The sequence below is a fragment of the Asparagus officinalis genome, chromosome 7 (genome assembly GCF_001876935.1).
Source record: "Asparagus officinalis chromosome 7, Aspof.V1, whole genome shotgun sequence".
NCBI lineage: Eukaryota > Viridiplantae > Streptophyta > Magnoliopsida > Asparagales > Asparagaceae > Asparagus > Asparagus officinalis.
The window spans coordinates 50167032-50185385 of NC_033800.1; the positions used below are offsets into that span (position 1 = coordinate 50167032).

General features: G+C 38.7%; 2 protein-coding genes across 2 annotated transcripts; one reads left to right on the top strand and one right to left on the bottom strand.

Moving 5' to 3' along the window:
* On the top strand, positions 27–3736 carry LOC109849634 (zinc finger protein CONSTANS-LIKE 13-like). Its single transcript, XM_020419487.1, has 4 exons — positions 27–607; positions 1910–2128; positions 2691–2935; positions 3298–3736. Exons 1-4 carry the CDS (start codon positions 62–64, stop codon positions 3398–3400), a joined length of 1113 nt encoding a protein of 370 aa, XP_020275076.1. The 5' UTR covers positions 27–61; the 3' UTR covers positions 3401–3736.
* Positions 3794–7207, bottom strand: LOC109849635 (CASP-like protein 1E1). The gene is made up of 2 exons (XM_020419489.1): positions 6909–7207; positions 3794–4256 (listed from the first exon to the last, which is right to left on the bottom strand). The coding sequence occupies exons 1-2, from the start codon at positions 7178–7180 to the stop codon at positions 3923–3925; spliced, it is 606 nt and encodes a 201-aa protein (XP_020275078.1). The 5' UTR covers positions 7181–7207; the 3' UTR covers positions 3794–3922.

Sequence of the window (18354 nt, forward strand, 5' to 3'; positions counted from 1 at the left end):
CGGCTCATCTTCACGCTCTCTCTCTCTCTCTCTCTCTCTCTCTCTCATCAACCAACCAGAAATGGGGAAAGAAGAAGAAGAAGAAGAAGAAGAAGAAAAACCCACCAACGTCTGCGATTTCTGCAGCAATTCGAAGGCCATCCTCTACTGCAGAGCTGACGATGCCAGGCTCTGCCTGTCATGTGACAGGCACGTGCACCAGGCCAACTCGGTATGCTCCAGGCACCCTCGAGCTCTCCTCTGCAACTCCTGCTCCTCTGCTCCCTCTTCAATCTTTTGCTCCTCAGATGGGTTGGTTCTCTGCTCTAATTGTGACTTTGAGGCCCATAGCCGAGATGGGCTTTCGGCCCATCACGGCAGGAGGCCTGTCGAGGCTTTCTCCGGGTGCCCGAGTGCTGTTGAGCTTGTTTCCGTTCTTGGGTTTGGAGGAAATCAAGAAATAATCAAGAAGAAGAAGGAAAATGAGGAGGAGGATGACTACTTGTTGGGTGAAGAAGGGGGTTTTAAGTGGGAGATGCCCGAAGTGGTCAGATTGGATGATCTGATTGTGCCTGTTAGTGATTCCTGTTGTGGTTTTCAGGCTATTGGGGTTCCTCCTCTGCCGAAGGTATACAAAAAAAGTTGGATGGTTTGCATCTCAATTCGGTTGATTTGGGCTTGTGTGCTATTTCTTCTTTTGATCTCTTTAATTGAACTATATTGGTGTTTGATGGCTATTAGCTTAATTGTGGGCTATAGATTACTAAGTGTTCTTATCAGTTGTAGAGTATAAAATTGCCACCCACACTGTTAGCTTAATTGTGGGCTATTTGCTTATGTGTGATGTAATCTTCAACTCTCAACGAAAATTTGGAATTATGCTATTAGAGGAACCAGGCTTTAAAAAGATCATGCGCAAAATAGTCAAGTTTTAGGTCCATTCCTTAATCCTAATGAAAGATTTGAAATTTTGGCGTGTTGGGAGGGAATTTAGGACTAGGTATCCCAGCACAATTAGCCAATCTAGCAATTACCTTCAGCAGATTATCATCGAATATGCTAGTTCCTCATGGTGAAAGTATTGGAAGAACTTAGTAACGCTCAGTTTGTGCTCAACCATGTTTGAGTCAGGTTTGGAATTGTTGAAGTTGAAGGGTGTTCAGCAATTGCAAGAAGGGTTTAGGACTATACCGGGTAGATTTTGAGCTTATTAGACGGGTTTTAATGAAACATTTCTTAGGATTTTAGCCTTTTGGGTTGAAGATAGAAGTATGTCACAGAATTGTCTCTCGTATCATTATGTCATTACTCATTCTTAGTTCCTGAATGTTGGAAGCTTTTGCCAAAAAGGATATTACAAGTATGATTGGATATGACATTGTTGGCAAATAATTCAAAAACAATTGTTAGGAAAGGTCTTAGATACTTACGATTAATGTGTGTATTCTTTTCTTTTTGGTGATAAACTGATGCGTGTTTAGTCCCATTATGTAAGGAGCATTAAGTCACATTGCCATTAAGAGATTATTTCATGGAGTACAAGGTTAGACACATATGACAAGCGATGCTGGTGATAATTTTTTTTTGAGGTAAAGATTGGTGATAGTTTTCCCTAACCAAATTTGTCATGAAATTTGGGTTCCTCTTGTGTTTGTAAGATAAAGCTTTCCTTTCTGATATTGATGAAAATTTTCTGCTTAGTTTGATGCATGATTTGCAATCTGAGATTATTTTTTTAGGTGCATGATTTGCAATATGAGATTATCTTGGATGTTATCCTTTTTAGTCTATCCTATTATTGTTCGCTCATTAGAATATACTGTTTTAGTTCTTTCACAAGCTTGATTGTCCTATTCTCGCATACACAGTCACGTTCATTTTCCCCTTACGATTGGCTTTTGACACTATGATGGTTTTCTTACTGCCTCAGGACCGCAATTTAGCTTGTGGGAAAAATAAGGAAGAAATACTCCATCAGCTGCGTGAACTGATCAATTCCGAGAGCCCACTGGGTAATGATCATGAGGAGCTTTACCCAGAATCAGAATTCAAATCTCTCCTGCAACTCAATAATGTTGAACAGCAACAAGACAATTTGCATATCGACGTCAATGAGGTTGCAACATTCACAGAGACACCGAACTTTGAGGTTGAATCTACTTCTCATGTTCTATTCAATTGAATAAGACTGGAGTTTTATTACTCCTTTTTTTTTATAAATCAATTCTCATTTAGGCCTTCAAGTCTTAAACATCCTTTTAAAAGGGAAGATTTCACAAAACTATCTGATCGTGGCAGGGTTTTGCACAACCTCCTAACATTACAAATCATAGAAACCCCCTGAACTATACTAAATCTTCCAGAACTATTGGAAATTTTCATAAATAGCATAATGGGTTGGTAACGGGTTAGGTAACAAGTTGAAATAATCCTTTTTTATTTTTTTCCTACCCTTATATGTAAAAAGTTATAATTTAGTAATTTAAGGGTATAATTTCCTTTGCACGTGACACATAAAATAACTGCGTCATCTATGGTACTTAAGTAAGGCATGCAGGGAGCTTTTCTACAATGTATAAAATTCGGGAGGGTCTTGTGCAAACTTCCCTGAACTTCAGGAGGTTTTTGAAATTTAACCTTTACGGAATTCAGAAATCAATCAGAAACTGTTTTCTTTTGCTACCACATGAGAAAGAGTTTTCTGTTTGCAGGCATGCCAGCTCCAATGGAATAACAATGACTGGCAAGAGGCAACTGACCCAGTGCTATATCCTTATAGCGAACAATCAGAAAAATTTCCTGATGTTACCACATCCATTCCCGATGGAGCTGTGAACTTTCATCAAATTCACGGAGAGAACCTATCACCATTGACACCGAAACGAGCACTTGAGTTACTATGTCCAGACCGTGACTCTGTGATCTCACGATACAAGGAGAAGAGGAAGATGAGAAGGTCAGTATAAATGCACAACATATACAATAGGGTTAATTACACAGACCCCGTGTAGTATCGTTGTTTTGCACTTAGCCACTTACTACACCTGTAGTTTCATTGTTGCAGATAGATCCCTTGGGTTCATTTTTTCCCCCTAACTCTTGTGCTCTTGGTGAAATTTTGGCAGATATGGTCCCGGGTGAAATTAGTGAGTCTGTCTGTAGGCAAAAGAGTAAAAAAGATTTAACTCATGAAATTAGTGGTGATGCCAATCCAGTCACTTTGTAGATGTAGTCAGATGTTAGATAGCACTTAATTAGCTGCTCTTCCCTTGCAATGTGCCAATACTTATGTAACCGTTTTATTCGCTGATTAAACAGATACGACAAGCTGATAAGGTATGAATCAAGGAAGGCTCGGGCAGATAGCAGGGTGAGGATCAAGGGGCGATTTGCTAAGGCGAATCAAGAACCAAAGCTTTAGATTTTGGTAACCAACCGACAAGATACACAATTTTGCAATCTAAGGTGAATCAAGTGCCATGCTCATGATTTGGTTAAGTATCTCGTGCATATTTGGGTTTCTACTGCTACTGATCAGTATTATTGGCACAGAGCTGCTATCTGAGTGAAGCTTGTGAGCAGGTCTGTCGTCATGAATTCGACAGCCTGTTGTGTTATAGATATTGGATCACGTTATAGATTGTGTATATTTTGTGTAAGTAGTTATGAAGAGCTGTTGTAAGAAATAATGCTGATGCTGAGACTAGCAGCGCTACTGTTATCTTAAGAAAAATTTATGGAAAATCTGATTGAGAAAAAAACCCATATATTAATGGACATATTTAGTAAACAAATACAAACTCTTTACCCTCATTTGGACGTAAACATAACACAAACTGTAATCTGAGACCTGCAGGAAAACCAAGTAACACATTTGCGGCCAAATCTAACTGCACAAACAAACGACAAACACGAGAACCTACACAACCAATATCTCGATCCGCTACGATCTCTTGTGCAACGCAATAATAGACAGCAAGAGCAACAGCACATAAGCCAGAGCAGCGAACATCGAAAGAACAATGGCTGCCGTGACCTCACTGCAGAATTTTCCAGCCAAGCTGCAGATTTTGGCCCACCCGAACTCGTCATTTCCCTTCTTGAGCGCCATTGTTATCGCTGCAGCTGCACCATTGGATGTAAAGAGGAGAACGACAGTTACCTGATCGATGATATAGAGCAATGGCAGGTTTGCGAAGCTGGAACGGTTTATGATTGTTAGGGCAAAGGATACAGTAGAGAAGAAGAATGACAAGGCATTGGCCGCTATGAAGTATCTGCGGGCATGATAAGAGAATATTATATGGTTAGTTTCTCAACTTTTGTATGTCAGCTTGGGTTAATTGCGAGTAGAGCCCCTTTACTAGACTCAAGTAGTTCTATTGTTGCTGATAGATAGACCCCCTGTGCTATCGTCCAATTGCAGTTAGAGCCTTAAGGAGTGATCATATGTATATATATATAATACTTCACCTTCGGGAGGTTTATTTGTCAGAGAATAATTTTCTCTTTCCTTGACTTTAAATGAGTCAAAAAGTTTTACTCAAGGGTTCTATCTGCAACAATAGGATCACATAGGGTTTATATGGAACCGGGCGATAGTAGAAGTGGTCTATCAACAATGAACCGTTTAAATATAACATAAACATTTGTGGTGTGTCCATTCGTGGTGTTGGCTGATGTGTCATTGACGCGGTACATATCCATGTCACCGGTTATGAATTAGATATGTCGATGATTTAATTTGTAATAGTTAAAGATGTGTGTCACATGAGTGACAAATCAGCCAAACACCATAGAGTGACATGTTTACTCCAACTATAATTGATAGCTATAGCGAGTTCATGAGACGGCTTCGTCGCAAGCAAATAAAAGCAAAAGAAAATTGTAGGAAAGGATCTATGCAGGAAGGATCTATGTCAAAGTTATTAATGCACCATTGCCAACTAAAGCACACATGAATTTTAATTTAAAGGTTTTTTATTTTCTAGGCAACCATATCCTTAACTTATGGTCTATTTCACATTACCATCCTTAATTACTTAAGCTTCAGAATACTATCCCTATCTATCATCTGTTAACGTAGAATCACCCATACTCTTTTTCATCCGATTTTCCATCCAAAAAAATTATATTGATGGATTTACACACACACACACCAGCAAATATATATATAATATATATATATATATATATACCTATATATATATATACTATATATATAGTATATACTATATATATTATATATATATGAGAAAAATGGTATACTTGGTACAAGGATCGCTGGTAGTGATGTGGACACATCTTGTCCATACATCACACCTAGAGATGGAGCCTCACCAACTCCAATGTGTGGATGCTATGGACCAAGATGTGTCCACTCACGTACAAGGATCCTTGGCGCCAAGTATACCCATATCGTCTCTCTCTCTTATATATATATTATATATATATATATATTATATATATATATATATATATATATATATATAATATTATTATTTAGCAAAACTTATGTCAATTTAAATGGATAGCAAAGTGTCACCCAAACTTACTTTTTAGCTATTGAGGTTGCTAGAGATAACCATAAAACATATAAGCAGATTTTTTATATATATAAATTATGGCTAAAAAGTTTGGTAGACATCACTTAAGTTAACATAAGATCAACTCAGAGAGCAAAAAACTTATGTCAACTTAAGTGGACTATCCATTAGAGAGAAAAAAACTTATGTCAACTTAAGTGGATCATCCACCAAAGGTTTCTATCCATTAATGGTACCTAGAGATCCGCGTGCATCATATGAAGATACTTTTCATTAATGGATAGAAACTTTGGTGGAGCGCGTCCACTTAAGTGACATAGTTTTTTTCTGTGTGTAGTGGTATGTGTATCTATATAATATATATATATATATATATATATATATATATATATATATATATATATATATATATATGTTTAATTTTGTTGAACTTTGAATATCGAAGTTAAATTTCCAAATTATTTCCCATTTTAACTTTGACACCCAAAATTTTTCTTTGCCCAAAACTATCCAAAGTCTATTTGGTTTTCACTTGGATACGACAAAATCCTGTTATGGCAAAAAATACCCTTAAGGTTCACAATTAATTTAATTTAATACTCAAAGTTCAACAAAAAATTTAACTTTAATACTCAAAGTTCAACAAATTAAACCCATGCAGGGATAAAACTATCAAACTATAATACTCTGGATGGAAAATTGCCCGGGAAAAGGGCATGGGGGGTTCGATGTTGACGTAATGGTAGATATGGGCGGTCTTCTGAAAGTTGAGTAATTAAGGGTGGTAATGTGTAATGAGTCCTAATTTAGGGGTGTTTCCTTGAAAAACCCTAATTTTAATCTTTTTTTCTCTCTTAAATTCTAATTCAAAAGTTCAAACTTTCATTTCCTATTTTCCCCAAGTAAAAAAGCTATTTATACTAGATCTGAATACTCAATAACGATAATATGTAGATGGTCGTAAGACATGAATTACAATGACGTGTGAGTTCGAGTTGAATCCTGCGACAATATATGGTTGATTATAGCACCTATAAATATCTTAATATTCGGAAAAATCATTAGTTTTTTTTAAAGAAATAGCAGTAACCTAAAGACTTCTGATAGTAAATAAAGAATAATTGATATTTTACATAGATGAGAAATTAATTGGTGATTGCATGTAGACCCATGTACTTTTATTGTCATAAACTTACTGCCACTAGTTTCATTGTTACTGATAGACCCCCGGATTAAAATTTTTGACTCTCTTAACGTTGGTGAAAATTTGGAAGATATTGCTCATGAGTGAAACTTGTAATTAAAGTCTTCAAGTTCAAAACATCGATCGATGCTACAGGGAATCTATCTGCAATTAACCCAATTTATTATGATAAGACTTACACATAGGCAGGAGAATACGTCGACTTGATCGTCACAGTATCAGTATACACCGTATTAGTATAATCGTCAGTAGATGTAACAACCGTCTTAGATTGCTTAGCAGCACCCATCAGAATGGTGGCAACCAAGATTAGAACAACAGCAATACCACGAACAATAATGCCTAGTATTCGATCTGCGCTCGAAGGCAGCGAGGGCCTCGCGAAGCCCGGGCTCGGGCTAGGGAATGTGCCTGGAGTTCCATTTGGACCAGGTTTGCTTTGCATCTCCATTGAAATTTACAGGTAATTAAGGATGTGAGTGGATGCATGCTAGCTCTTTAGTTTATAGGATGTATTTATAGAAGAGCGCGTACTAATTATTAAGTAATGTAGTATAGTTGAGCATACGGTCACCATGTGGGTATGCTTACCTCCTCGAACTCTTTGGAGAATTGGTCAATGTCAACTGAGAGAGTTACACAAAGCTGGAATGGAATCGCTTCAAGGTCATTGACTGACTTACATTAAACTAGGTTTTCAAGAGCTAACATAAGATGTGAATTAAAGGATACATAATATGTGTAGAAAAGACATTGAATTATACAACAAATAATACATATAACACTCGGAATACAAATCTCATCAAAACACTGCTGGCGGGGTGTTCTGAACCATAAGAAGATTACAATTTTGTACTCCATATCGCACCTCAATGTTAAATGTTATGTCATAATTACATTAAGCAATTATGTGCTTGTAATCATAATAGACCTCTGAAATTAGCTACCATTAACTTTCTAGGAATTATACTTTCGATAGTTCTGTTATCATGGTCATCATCAATGAGAAGAGCACCTGTTCTTTTTCTGCTTTATTTTTCTCTATTTTGTTTAGCACCTCTTGTATGGTACATTTTCACATAAACTATCTTCATATTTGGTCTCAATTACCAATCCAGTTGATATTAGGCTGTTAATTAAGTGTTGAGTCTACTCACAAGTTGTAATTTAATACTATACTACAACCAAAACCGCCGTGATATTTGGAATTTAAGATGACTTTGAATGTAGGAGTCTGCATATGTCTCGCTGTTTTTGACGTGGGGAACTAGTTATACTAGTGCCAATGAAACTAATATATCCAGTCAAGAGAGTAGACTAATTATATTTTGATTAACGTGGAAAAATGCTAAGAAAATTTGATAACTAGAGAAAATAGATATAAAATATACACAAAAAGGAAGATGAGGACTTGATGTATAAAAAAAAGGAGGAGATAAAAAGGAAATATCAGAAAAAGAGAAAGCTAATATTACGTTGTCATGTTGCGCGTGCTCCGAGTTTGTCGTCTATTTTGATGTAATGCATGTGATGATATAGTAGTGATATACCAACTGATGATGATCTTTGGATTAATCTGAATTTATTCCAAAACACCCTCTCGTTCTGTTTATTCTAGACGTGGAAGTAGCGTGCGAGGACAACATAATCCAATTGATTAAGGAGGTGTAACAAGATAATTTGACGCTTAGAATCCTAAAAGTTTACTAATGACAGGACATACTGTATGAATTCAGAAGTAGCCCAGGACTCAGATAATTTTACCAAAATTTACTGGATTTCACATGACTTCTACTGATTGTATGCGTAATCTTCATCATCATCGATCTTCTTCTTTTTTTCTCTCAAAGACTAATTCTAATATGATCATATTCTAGACGGTATCTTTCAAATAATGAATTCGTTTAATTAGTATAACGGATAGAACATAGTTATCTATAGTTTGTTCTTACTCTAGCTATGTGCTGAAAATTCCTGCATTAAGGGACTCACTAGCCTAAAATGATTCAAATTGGAAAGCTAACATTTTCCTTCTTATGTTTTTCTCAAACTTGTTGGGTGTGGTCGCTGCTGTGATATCGGCTTTAGTAGTACATTTGTGAGGGAAGTTGGTGGATACTATTGTGAGTTGTGTGTCCAAGTGTTTGTGCTTGTTTGTTAATTTTCTTAGTTATAATTTATATTTTGTGGGCCATTAATTGCTTGGTTCTATGATTATATTCTTCGTTAGTATTAATCATGTGGAAGATACTTACAGATATAGGATATATATGACAAAATGAATGTGAGGTGATATGTACACATACATGCGCACAATTAACCAGTATGTATCTGATGATGCACACGTCCAGCCTCCTAGGTATGACTGAAATTATGCATGCTCGCGCTGCATGCTTGTGTGTTGTGTGCGCATTTGTTTGTGTGTAGTGCATCTCAGTGTTGTTTAAGTATGGAAATATAACCTCAATCATCACCACATTTTCGAATTTTGGTGTAGCGTCAGGGTTATTTGACATAGTATTTATAAATAAAGGTTAGGGGGCATGTTAAGTATGAAAATATAACCCTGTAAAAAAAATATTATATTAGAGTTATCTGACAAAACTTAGGGGATGATATTTGTAAAGGTTAGAGGGATGATCTCATAATGGGCTAAACTTAAGGGGTTTTTTCTAAAGTTTTACCTTGTCAAGTAATGTAATACTGTAGAATTGGCGACACAGCGATGAAGTTCAGATTTTTTGAAGCAGGGAACATTTTGGATGCTGCACGGTCGACCGCGAATGTGCACAGCACATGGAAAGTCTCTGGACTTTTCACGGTTGACGCAAGTGGCGTGGCGGTTGACCGGCAAAACCCTGTAGTGTTTTTTTGGTTTCGATCGTTGGATCTGGTCGACCGCGATGGGTTCGACGGTCGACCGCGAGTCGGGTCTGGCCCTGCTTCGGTTTCCTGCACTGTTTGGATTTCCTGTTTTATATAAATAGGAACACGATTTGTTTAGGGTTTATTGGATCATATTGATCACTTTTGGGGTAGCTTGAAGGAGAGTTTTGAGCACAGAAAAGAGAGTTCTTTTCTGAGCAAATTGTTTGTGGGTTTTGTGAGAGATTTGAGAGTTTTGTTTGAGAGGTTAGTTTGAGTGATCTTGTAATCTCTATTTTATACTCTCTTTTTTATAGTGAAAACCCTTCCCCTTCTTGCCCCGTGGACGTAGGCAATTTGCCGAACCACATTAAACTTTGTATTTGAGTTTGTGCCATTATTATTTGATTTGAGTTGCCTTCTTTCTCTGTGTTTGGTTTGGTTCCTCGGTGTACAACAAGTGGCTTACGCGCACAACAAGTGGCTTACGCGCACAACAAGTGGTATCAGAGCTCAATAAGTGGTATCAAAACTCAGGCTACGCTTGGTCTATTTGGAGGAGTAGATCACTTTGGAAGTTTGGCTAGGGTTTTGTTTGGAGTTAAATGTGAGATCTTTTTGGTAAAAATTCTCTTTTTTTAGTTTTGAATCTATTCTTCAGTTTGTTCCGCATTGGTTGTTGGTGTGTTGAGGAAGATGACTGAGAAATAAGATACTTCGGGTGTTGAGGGTGGTGCTTCTGGCGTGAAGACCATTCAAAATTTGAATATCCACTCTACAAAAATAGATGTGGAGAAGTTTAGTGGCACGAACAATTTTGGATTATAGAGATGTGAGGTTTTGGATGCGTTGAACACGTAAAATTTGGAAGATACTTTGGAATTGGATGACAAGCCATATGATAATGATGAGAAGGTTTGGAAGAAGATGAATAGAACGACGTGTGGTGTGATTAGATCTTGTTTGACTCAAGATTTGAAATATGATGTGATGAATGAGACTTCGACTAAAAAGATTTGGGAGACCCTTGAGAGCAAGTATTTGACCAAGAATGTGAAAAATTGCTTGCATTTGAAGAGGAGGCTTTATCGCTTTCAATTGAAGAAGGGAACCTTCATTGATGATCACATAAACCACTACACGAAGCTTCTTGCGGATTTACCGAATGTGGATGTTATGATAGAGAATGATGATAAAGCTTTGTTATTGTTGAGTTCCTTGCCAAATGAGGAATATGAGACATTTGTTCTTACCCTAATTAATAGGAAGGCGTCCCTTTATTAATAGTGAGGTTACTGCTGCACTTGTGAATTATCAGCTTCGAAAGAAAGATAAGGAGTCTACAAGTGATACAACAACAAAGGCATTGATCGTAAGAGGGAAGAATCCAAACCGAAAGAATAGAAAGTCACAGTCTAGAGTAGGGCATCCTACAGTTGGCAAAGATCAATGTGCTTGGTGTAAAGAGACTGGTCATTGGAAGAAAGATTGCCCAAAGCTCAGTGATTGGATGAAGAATAAGCAGAAGGAAAAAGGAAAGCAATCATCATCAGAAGCGAACATCATAATATCAGATGGTAATCTTTCTGACTCATCTGTTTATTCACTTTCTATCAGTCCCACATGTTACTATTCAAAGGAATTCGAGTGGATATTGGATAATGGTGCGACCTATCATGCGTGCCCTAGAAGAGAATGGTTCACCAGTTTTGAGAAGCTGGAGAGTGGTGTGGTGTACATGAGTGATAACCGTACATGTCAGATCCTTGGGATAGGAAGAATTCGCATCAAGATGTATGACGGGATCGTTAGAGAGTTACATGGTGAGAGATATGTTTCTTCTTTGAGGAAGAACTTGATCTCGATTGGAGCTTTGGTTGGAGAGGGTTTTAGAGTTCGTATCAAGGACATGATTCTCGAGATTATGGAAGACTCTCGTATTTTGATGAAGGGTGTCACAAAGAATAACCTGTACTATTTGATTAAGAATACGGTGATAGGTAGAGAGCTGATGGTTTCTATTTATTCAACTAGACTGCGGTATTTGAGGCTTGGTCATTCCAGTATTGATTTGTAAAAGGGTGCATCGACTTGCAATTTGAAGTCCAGTGAATATTTTGATATGAGCAAGAAGACCAAAGTAAAGTTTGACACCTCTATTCACCGCACGAAGGGTCTTTTCGATGGAGTTCACGTGGGAATTTGGGGGCCTTCCAAGGATGCATCATTGGGAGGTAATAGATGTTTGGTTTCCTTTGTTGGTGGCTATTCTAGGCATGCTTGGGTTGCAACCAAATCAAGATTGGATAAAGTCATAGTAGTCTCCAACAGATTGAAGAAGTGTGAGATTGGCAGAAAGGTGAATGTACTTCATTCTGATTTTGGTATGAGGTACAAAAGGGACATATTTCTACATTTGAGTCGAGCTCACGGTATTTAAAGACACTTCGGTGGAAAGAAAATCTTAGGACAACGAGATGAGATGGCAGATTGGGTGAGCTGTTCCTTACTGGAGGAGGATCAACGTTTGATGTTGAACATTGATTCTGGTGTTAAGGCTTCGACATATTTGGGTCATCTTAGTCATAGGTTGTCGACTGCTGCGATTGGAGGTAAAACTCAATTGGATGTTTGGTCTGGTAGTGTCACTTCGGTTGAGGCTTCGATGAGGAAGCTAATTAACTCTCAGCAGGTGAAGAGTTTGGACAAACCTTAGATGTATCGCAGCGGGTGGAGAGTGATGCTATTTCATATTGGGTGGAGATTACTCCACATACTCTAGATCATACTGCATTGTTTGGGATTCCAGCTTTGATGACACAATTAGGGGATCATTTGGATTTGAGTGCAGATGATGAGTTTTGGGAAGACTTCGCCGAGGTGGAGAATTGTAGAATTGGCGACACAGCGACGAAGTTCGAATTTTTTGAAGCAGGAAACATTTTGGATGCTGTACGGTCGGTCGAGAGTGGCGCTGCGGTCGACTGTGAACGTGCACAACACAAGAAAAATCTCTGGATTATTCGCGGTCAACCGCAAGTGGAGCGACGGTCGACCGACAAATCCCTGTAGTATTTTTTGGTTTCGGTCGTTGGATCCGGTCGACCGCGATCGGTTCGGCGGTCGATCGTGAGTCGGGTCTGGGCCTGCTTCGACTTCCTGCATTGTTTGTGTTTCTTGATTTATATAAATAGGAACACGATTTGTTTAGGGTTTATTGGATCATATTGATCATTTTTGGGGTAGCGAAGCAGAGTTTTGAGCACAGAAAAGAGAGTTCTTTTCTGAGCAAATTGTTTGTGGGGTTTGTGAGAGATTTGAGGGTTTTGTTTGAGAGGTTAGTTTGAGTGATCTTGTAATCTCTATTTTATACTCTCTTTCTCTATAGTGAAAACTCCTCCCCTTCTTGCCCCATGGACATAAGCAATTTGTCGAACCACGTTAAACTTTACGTTTGAGTTTGTACAATTATTGTTTGATTTGAGTTGTCTTCTTTCTCGGTGTTTGGTTTGGTTCCTCGGCACACAACAAGTGGCTTCCGCGCACAACAAGTGGTATCGGGGCACAACAAATACATGGTCACCAATTTGGTATATGCTTGTTTCCTTCAACTCTTCAATAAAGATAGTGGCACGATGATCAATGTCAACGAAGGGAGGCAATTGCAAAGCTGGAAATTTTGACAAACTGGAACTATACCCCGAAGTCATCGACCAACTTACGTTGTGGGCGGCACGTACATAATAAAACCAAGTTTTCAAGTAGATTTTTTCCTTAATTAGAGGTGAATTATACAAACCAAATGCGCACATAATATAAACGTCGATACGGCCATGTGGTCTAAAGTACAAATACTTTTATACACTATCTACAGACATTATATGTACCACAGAGTTAAAGATTAACTCATAAATTAAATAGCTACCATTATTTTCCTATTATTCTTTGAAAAGCACTTGCTATACGATCCACTTCCAGATAAGCTTATCTTAATATTTGGTCTAAGTTACCAATCCAGTTGACCTTAAGTTGCTAAGGGTTGAGTCAACTCACAAGTTGCAATAAAATACAATACAACATTCGAAACTGTTGCAATTTTCTAGAGTCTTGGATGCTTTGGAATGAGCATTCAGTGTACGTTGTGGTGTGTACAACTAATTATATTTCAAGAATCTTGGATGCTTTAGAATGAGTATTCCTACTGCAATTCCAGTTTTCTAAAGGGGACAACTAATTATATTTTTATTGGTTCTAATGACCTTAATATCACCCAGTCAAGAGTTGACTAAAATGATAAGAATGTAAAATTACAGAGTGGCCATAGCTGGGATAGAGAATTGATAAGCTAAAAATAATCATTGACTTCTGAACAAGTAATCTAGATAGGATTGATGAAATTAGGTGAAAACATTTCAATATGAGATTCGACTCAGACCTAAACCAGCAGACAAGAAAAAGATATGCATATCATGTGAACGTGGGTCGTGGGGCCCACACCCACGCGCGCGGAGGCAAAGCGGCAAGCCCACTTTCGGCCCCCCAAGAAATCACACGTACATGCTATAAATACCCTGAAGTTCCTAGGTTTTCGTGGCAAAAAGAAAAGAAAAAAAAAAGGGCAGAGATTTTTTCGGCTGTAGCAAAATACAAAGGACTTTCGGCTGATTTAGATGAGATTTTGAGCACTATTTGGAGCCGACTTTGAGAGAGTTTGTGCATCCCTTTTGAGAGATTGTTTGAGGGTTTTATTTGTGAGACCTTGTGTGATTGTAAACCCTATTTATATTTTCATTTTCTCTAATAGTAGATCTCCCCCCTCCTTGCCCCGTGGATGTAGACAACTTGTCGAACCACGTAAAAATAGTTTGTCTTGCTGTGATTCGTAATAGCTTGTTAGGTTCCCTCGACAAGTCAGTCCTAGAACTGATGAGAGGAAGAGTGTATATCCCACTTTGTTAAGATATATTATTTTTGATCATTGTTTCCTTTGTGAAACAGTGATTTAGTTGTGATCTTACTCTCTTGTTGTGCACCAGTAGTGCTGCCGAAATTTCCGTTACGCACAATAAGTGGTATCAAAGCCCAGGTTTTGGCTTGGGCTTGTTTGAAGGATTCGTTGAAGGATTCTTATTTGAAGAGTTAGATCTACAACATGGGTGAAACAAGCACATCAGGATCGTCTCTTTCGAAGGCGATATAGAGTCTGAGCATCAATAATACAAAGATTGATGTTCTAAAGTTTGATGGCAAAATCAATTTTGGTTTGTGGAAGTGCCAGGTGATGGATGCGTTGGATGCATAAAATCTGGAGGAAACTCTTGAGTTACAAGAGAAACCTGTAGACATGGAGGACAAGGTTTGGAAGAAGATGAATAGTAGGGCTTGTGGAGTTATTCGGTCATGCTTGACGCTGGATCTTATTTATGATGTTATGAACGAGACGTCGGCGAAGAGATTGTGGGAAACGCTTAATGAACAGTATCTTACTAAGAGCATTGAGAATCAGCTTCACTTGAAGAAGAGGTTTTACCAGTTCAAGATGAAGAGGTGAGATTTCATTTAGGAGCATGTAAATAACTTTACAAAGTTGCTTTCAGATATGGCCAATGTGGACATCATGGTTGAGGATGAAGATAAGGCGATGCTACTTTTGTATTCGTTACCGGAGGATGATTATGGTACTTTTATCCTAACTATGATCAATGGTAGAACTACTGTTAGCTATAAGGAGGTGACCTCAGCTTTGGTAAATTATGAGTTGAGGAAGAGTGATGGTGAACTCTCCGAGAAGGCATCGGGAGATGCATTAGCAGTTCGAGGCCGTGATCCAAACCGTCACCAGTTCAACCGCTTAAAATCAAAGAATAGAGGTGGCCATAAGAGTATCGGTAGGAATCAATGTCGCTTTTGTAAAGAAGATGGACATTGGAAGATCGACTGCCTAAAGTTGAAGGACAAAGCCGGGAAGAATAAAGGGAAAGCTGTACAAGCTTCGGAAGTGAATGTTATCAAGACTAGTGACGATAATTCAGATACGGATTCTTTGGCTTTTCATGCTTAGCATTACCGTCAGTTTGTTAGGCTGACTCTACAGAGTGGATGATGGATTCTGGTGCTACATACCATATTTTCTCTAGGAGGGATTGGCTCTCCAGCTTTGAGGAGTTGGAAAGAGGAGATGTCATGCTTATAGGTAATGATCATGTATGCCTTATTAGTGGTATTGGTACAGTTCGGATCCGCATGTGTGATGGGGTGACTCAGGAGCTGAAGTAAGTAAGGTTCGTACCGCAGTTGACGAAGAATATTATTTTATTTGGAACTTTGGAGGTAGCTGGCTATCAGGTGATCTTAGAGAATGCAACTCTGAAGATCACGAAGGGGTCCATGGTGGTGATGCGAGGTGTCAGGGAAAATAACATATACTACTTGAAGGGCAAAACAGTTACATGGGGTCTGGCAGGTTCTATCACTGCAAAGAAGGACACTACCAGTTTATGACACATGTGTTTAGGACACACTGGTAATAAGTCCCTATAGGCATTGGCAAAACATGGACTATTGAAAGGTGCAAAGACCTGCAAGATGAAGCCGTGTGAGCATTTTTGTACTTGGGAAGAAGATGAGAATAAAGTTTGACACCTCTATTTATAATACCCAAGGTATATTTGACTACATTCACACAGATGTTTGGGGCCCTTCCAAGCACACATTACTTGGTGAGGCTAATTATTTTGTCACTTTTATTAACGATTATTCCAGAAGATATTGGGTATACCCTATGAAGTATAAATTTGAGGTCCTGAATATTTTTTTGGAGTGGAAGAAGAAAGTGGAACTGCAGACAGGTAGAAAGGTAAAGACTCTTCGTTCGGACAATGGAAGAGAGTATAAGAGTGATCCGTTTCTACAGTTTTGTCGAGATCACGATATTAGGCGATACTTCACAGTTCGTGAGACATCGTAACAGAACGTGGCGGCTGAGAGGTTGAACCGTATCTTGCTGAAGAAGGTACGATGTATGATGACACAGAATGGATTGTCAAGATTCTTTTGGGCCGAGGCGTTGGTTTATGCGAGCCATCTCGTGAATAGGTTTTCGTACACTGTGATACATGGGAAGACTCCTATGGAGCGTTTGTCTGGTTTGGTGGCTAGTGACTATGAGTCGCTTCGGATATTTGGGTGTCTAGCTTATTACTATGTCAGTGATGATAAATTGAATCCGAGGGCAAAGAAAGCAGTCTTTGTGGGCTTTAGAAAAGGAGTAAAATGTTTTAAATTGTGGGATCCACAGGACAAGAAGATTGTTATTAGCAGAGATGTTACATTCGACGAGGCGTACATGATAAGGCCTCAAGTCCCTTAACAGGTGGAGGGAGACCAGACAAGAGGGATATCACAGCAGGTGGAGGATGATGTGACTCCACCCACTCCAGATAGCATTGTATCCATTGAGGCTCCTACAGAGGTAATACTGGAAGGAGATGGGATGACAACTAGGCATTTAGAGGATACAGTGGATGGTGAGACTCAAGAGCAGGGTCATGTTTAGGAGTCCATTGCAGCAAACAGGCCCAGAAGAGTGATTCGTCAGCCAGCTAGATATAATGATGTCATGGTTGTATATGTCTTATCAGCAGAGGTCGTTGATGATTTGGTTCCTTCTACATTTAAGGAGACAGAGTCTAGCTCTGATTCGATCAGGTGGTGGGAAGCTATGAAGGAGGAGATGCACTCTCTTTAGAAGAACGATACTTGAGAACTTGCAAAGCTACTAAAGTGTAAGAAGGCTATTGGATACAAGTGGGTATATGCAAAAAAGAGGGATATTCTATTGAGGACATTCGGTACAAAGCCAGATTGGTTGTCAAGGGTTATGCACAGCTTGAGGGTGTTAATTAGAACGAGGTATTCTCACATGTTGTAAAGCATTCGTCGATTAGGATTCTGTTGCCATTGGTGGAACAACTGGATTTGGATTTGATCCAAATGGATATTAAGACAACCTTTCTATATGGAGATTTAGAAGAGGAGATCTATATGACACAACTTATAGGGTTCAAAGCTGCAGGAAAGAAAGAATTGGTGTGCAAGCTGAAGAAGTCTCTTTATGGATTGAAGCAACCACCGCGATAATGGTATAAGAGATTCGACGGCTTTATGATTGGCAGATGATACACGAGGAGCCCATATGACCCATGTATTTATATGCACAAGCTACATGATTGTGAGTACATCTATTTGTTACTATATGTTGATGATATGCTTATTGCCTTCCGGAATTCTTCGGCTATTCGAAAGTTAAAAAGGAGTTGTCATCCGAGTTTGAGATGAATGATCTTAGAGAGGTGAAAAAGATATTTGATATGGAGATTGAGAGAGACAGGGCGAAGGGGAGATTGAAGCTTACACAGAGGAGTTATCTGCAGAAGATGTTGAAGAAATTCAGCTTTGATGGAAATGCAAAGCCAGTGAGTACTCCATTGGCTCCCCCACTTTAAGCTTTCAGCTAAGATATCACCTGTTTCAGTTGAGGACAGAGAATATATGTCGAAGGTTCCATATACTAGTGCGGTGGGTAGCTTGATGTATGCTATGGTGTGTACGGGGTCAGATTTATTACAGGCCGTGAGCATGGTATCCAGGTACATGCACAACCCGGGAAGGGTCATTAGGAGGCCATGAAGTGGATTCTACGGTATATCAAAGGTACCGTGGATGTTGGTTTGGTATTTCAGAAGAATGTGAAGACAAGGT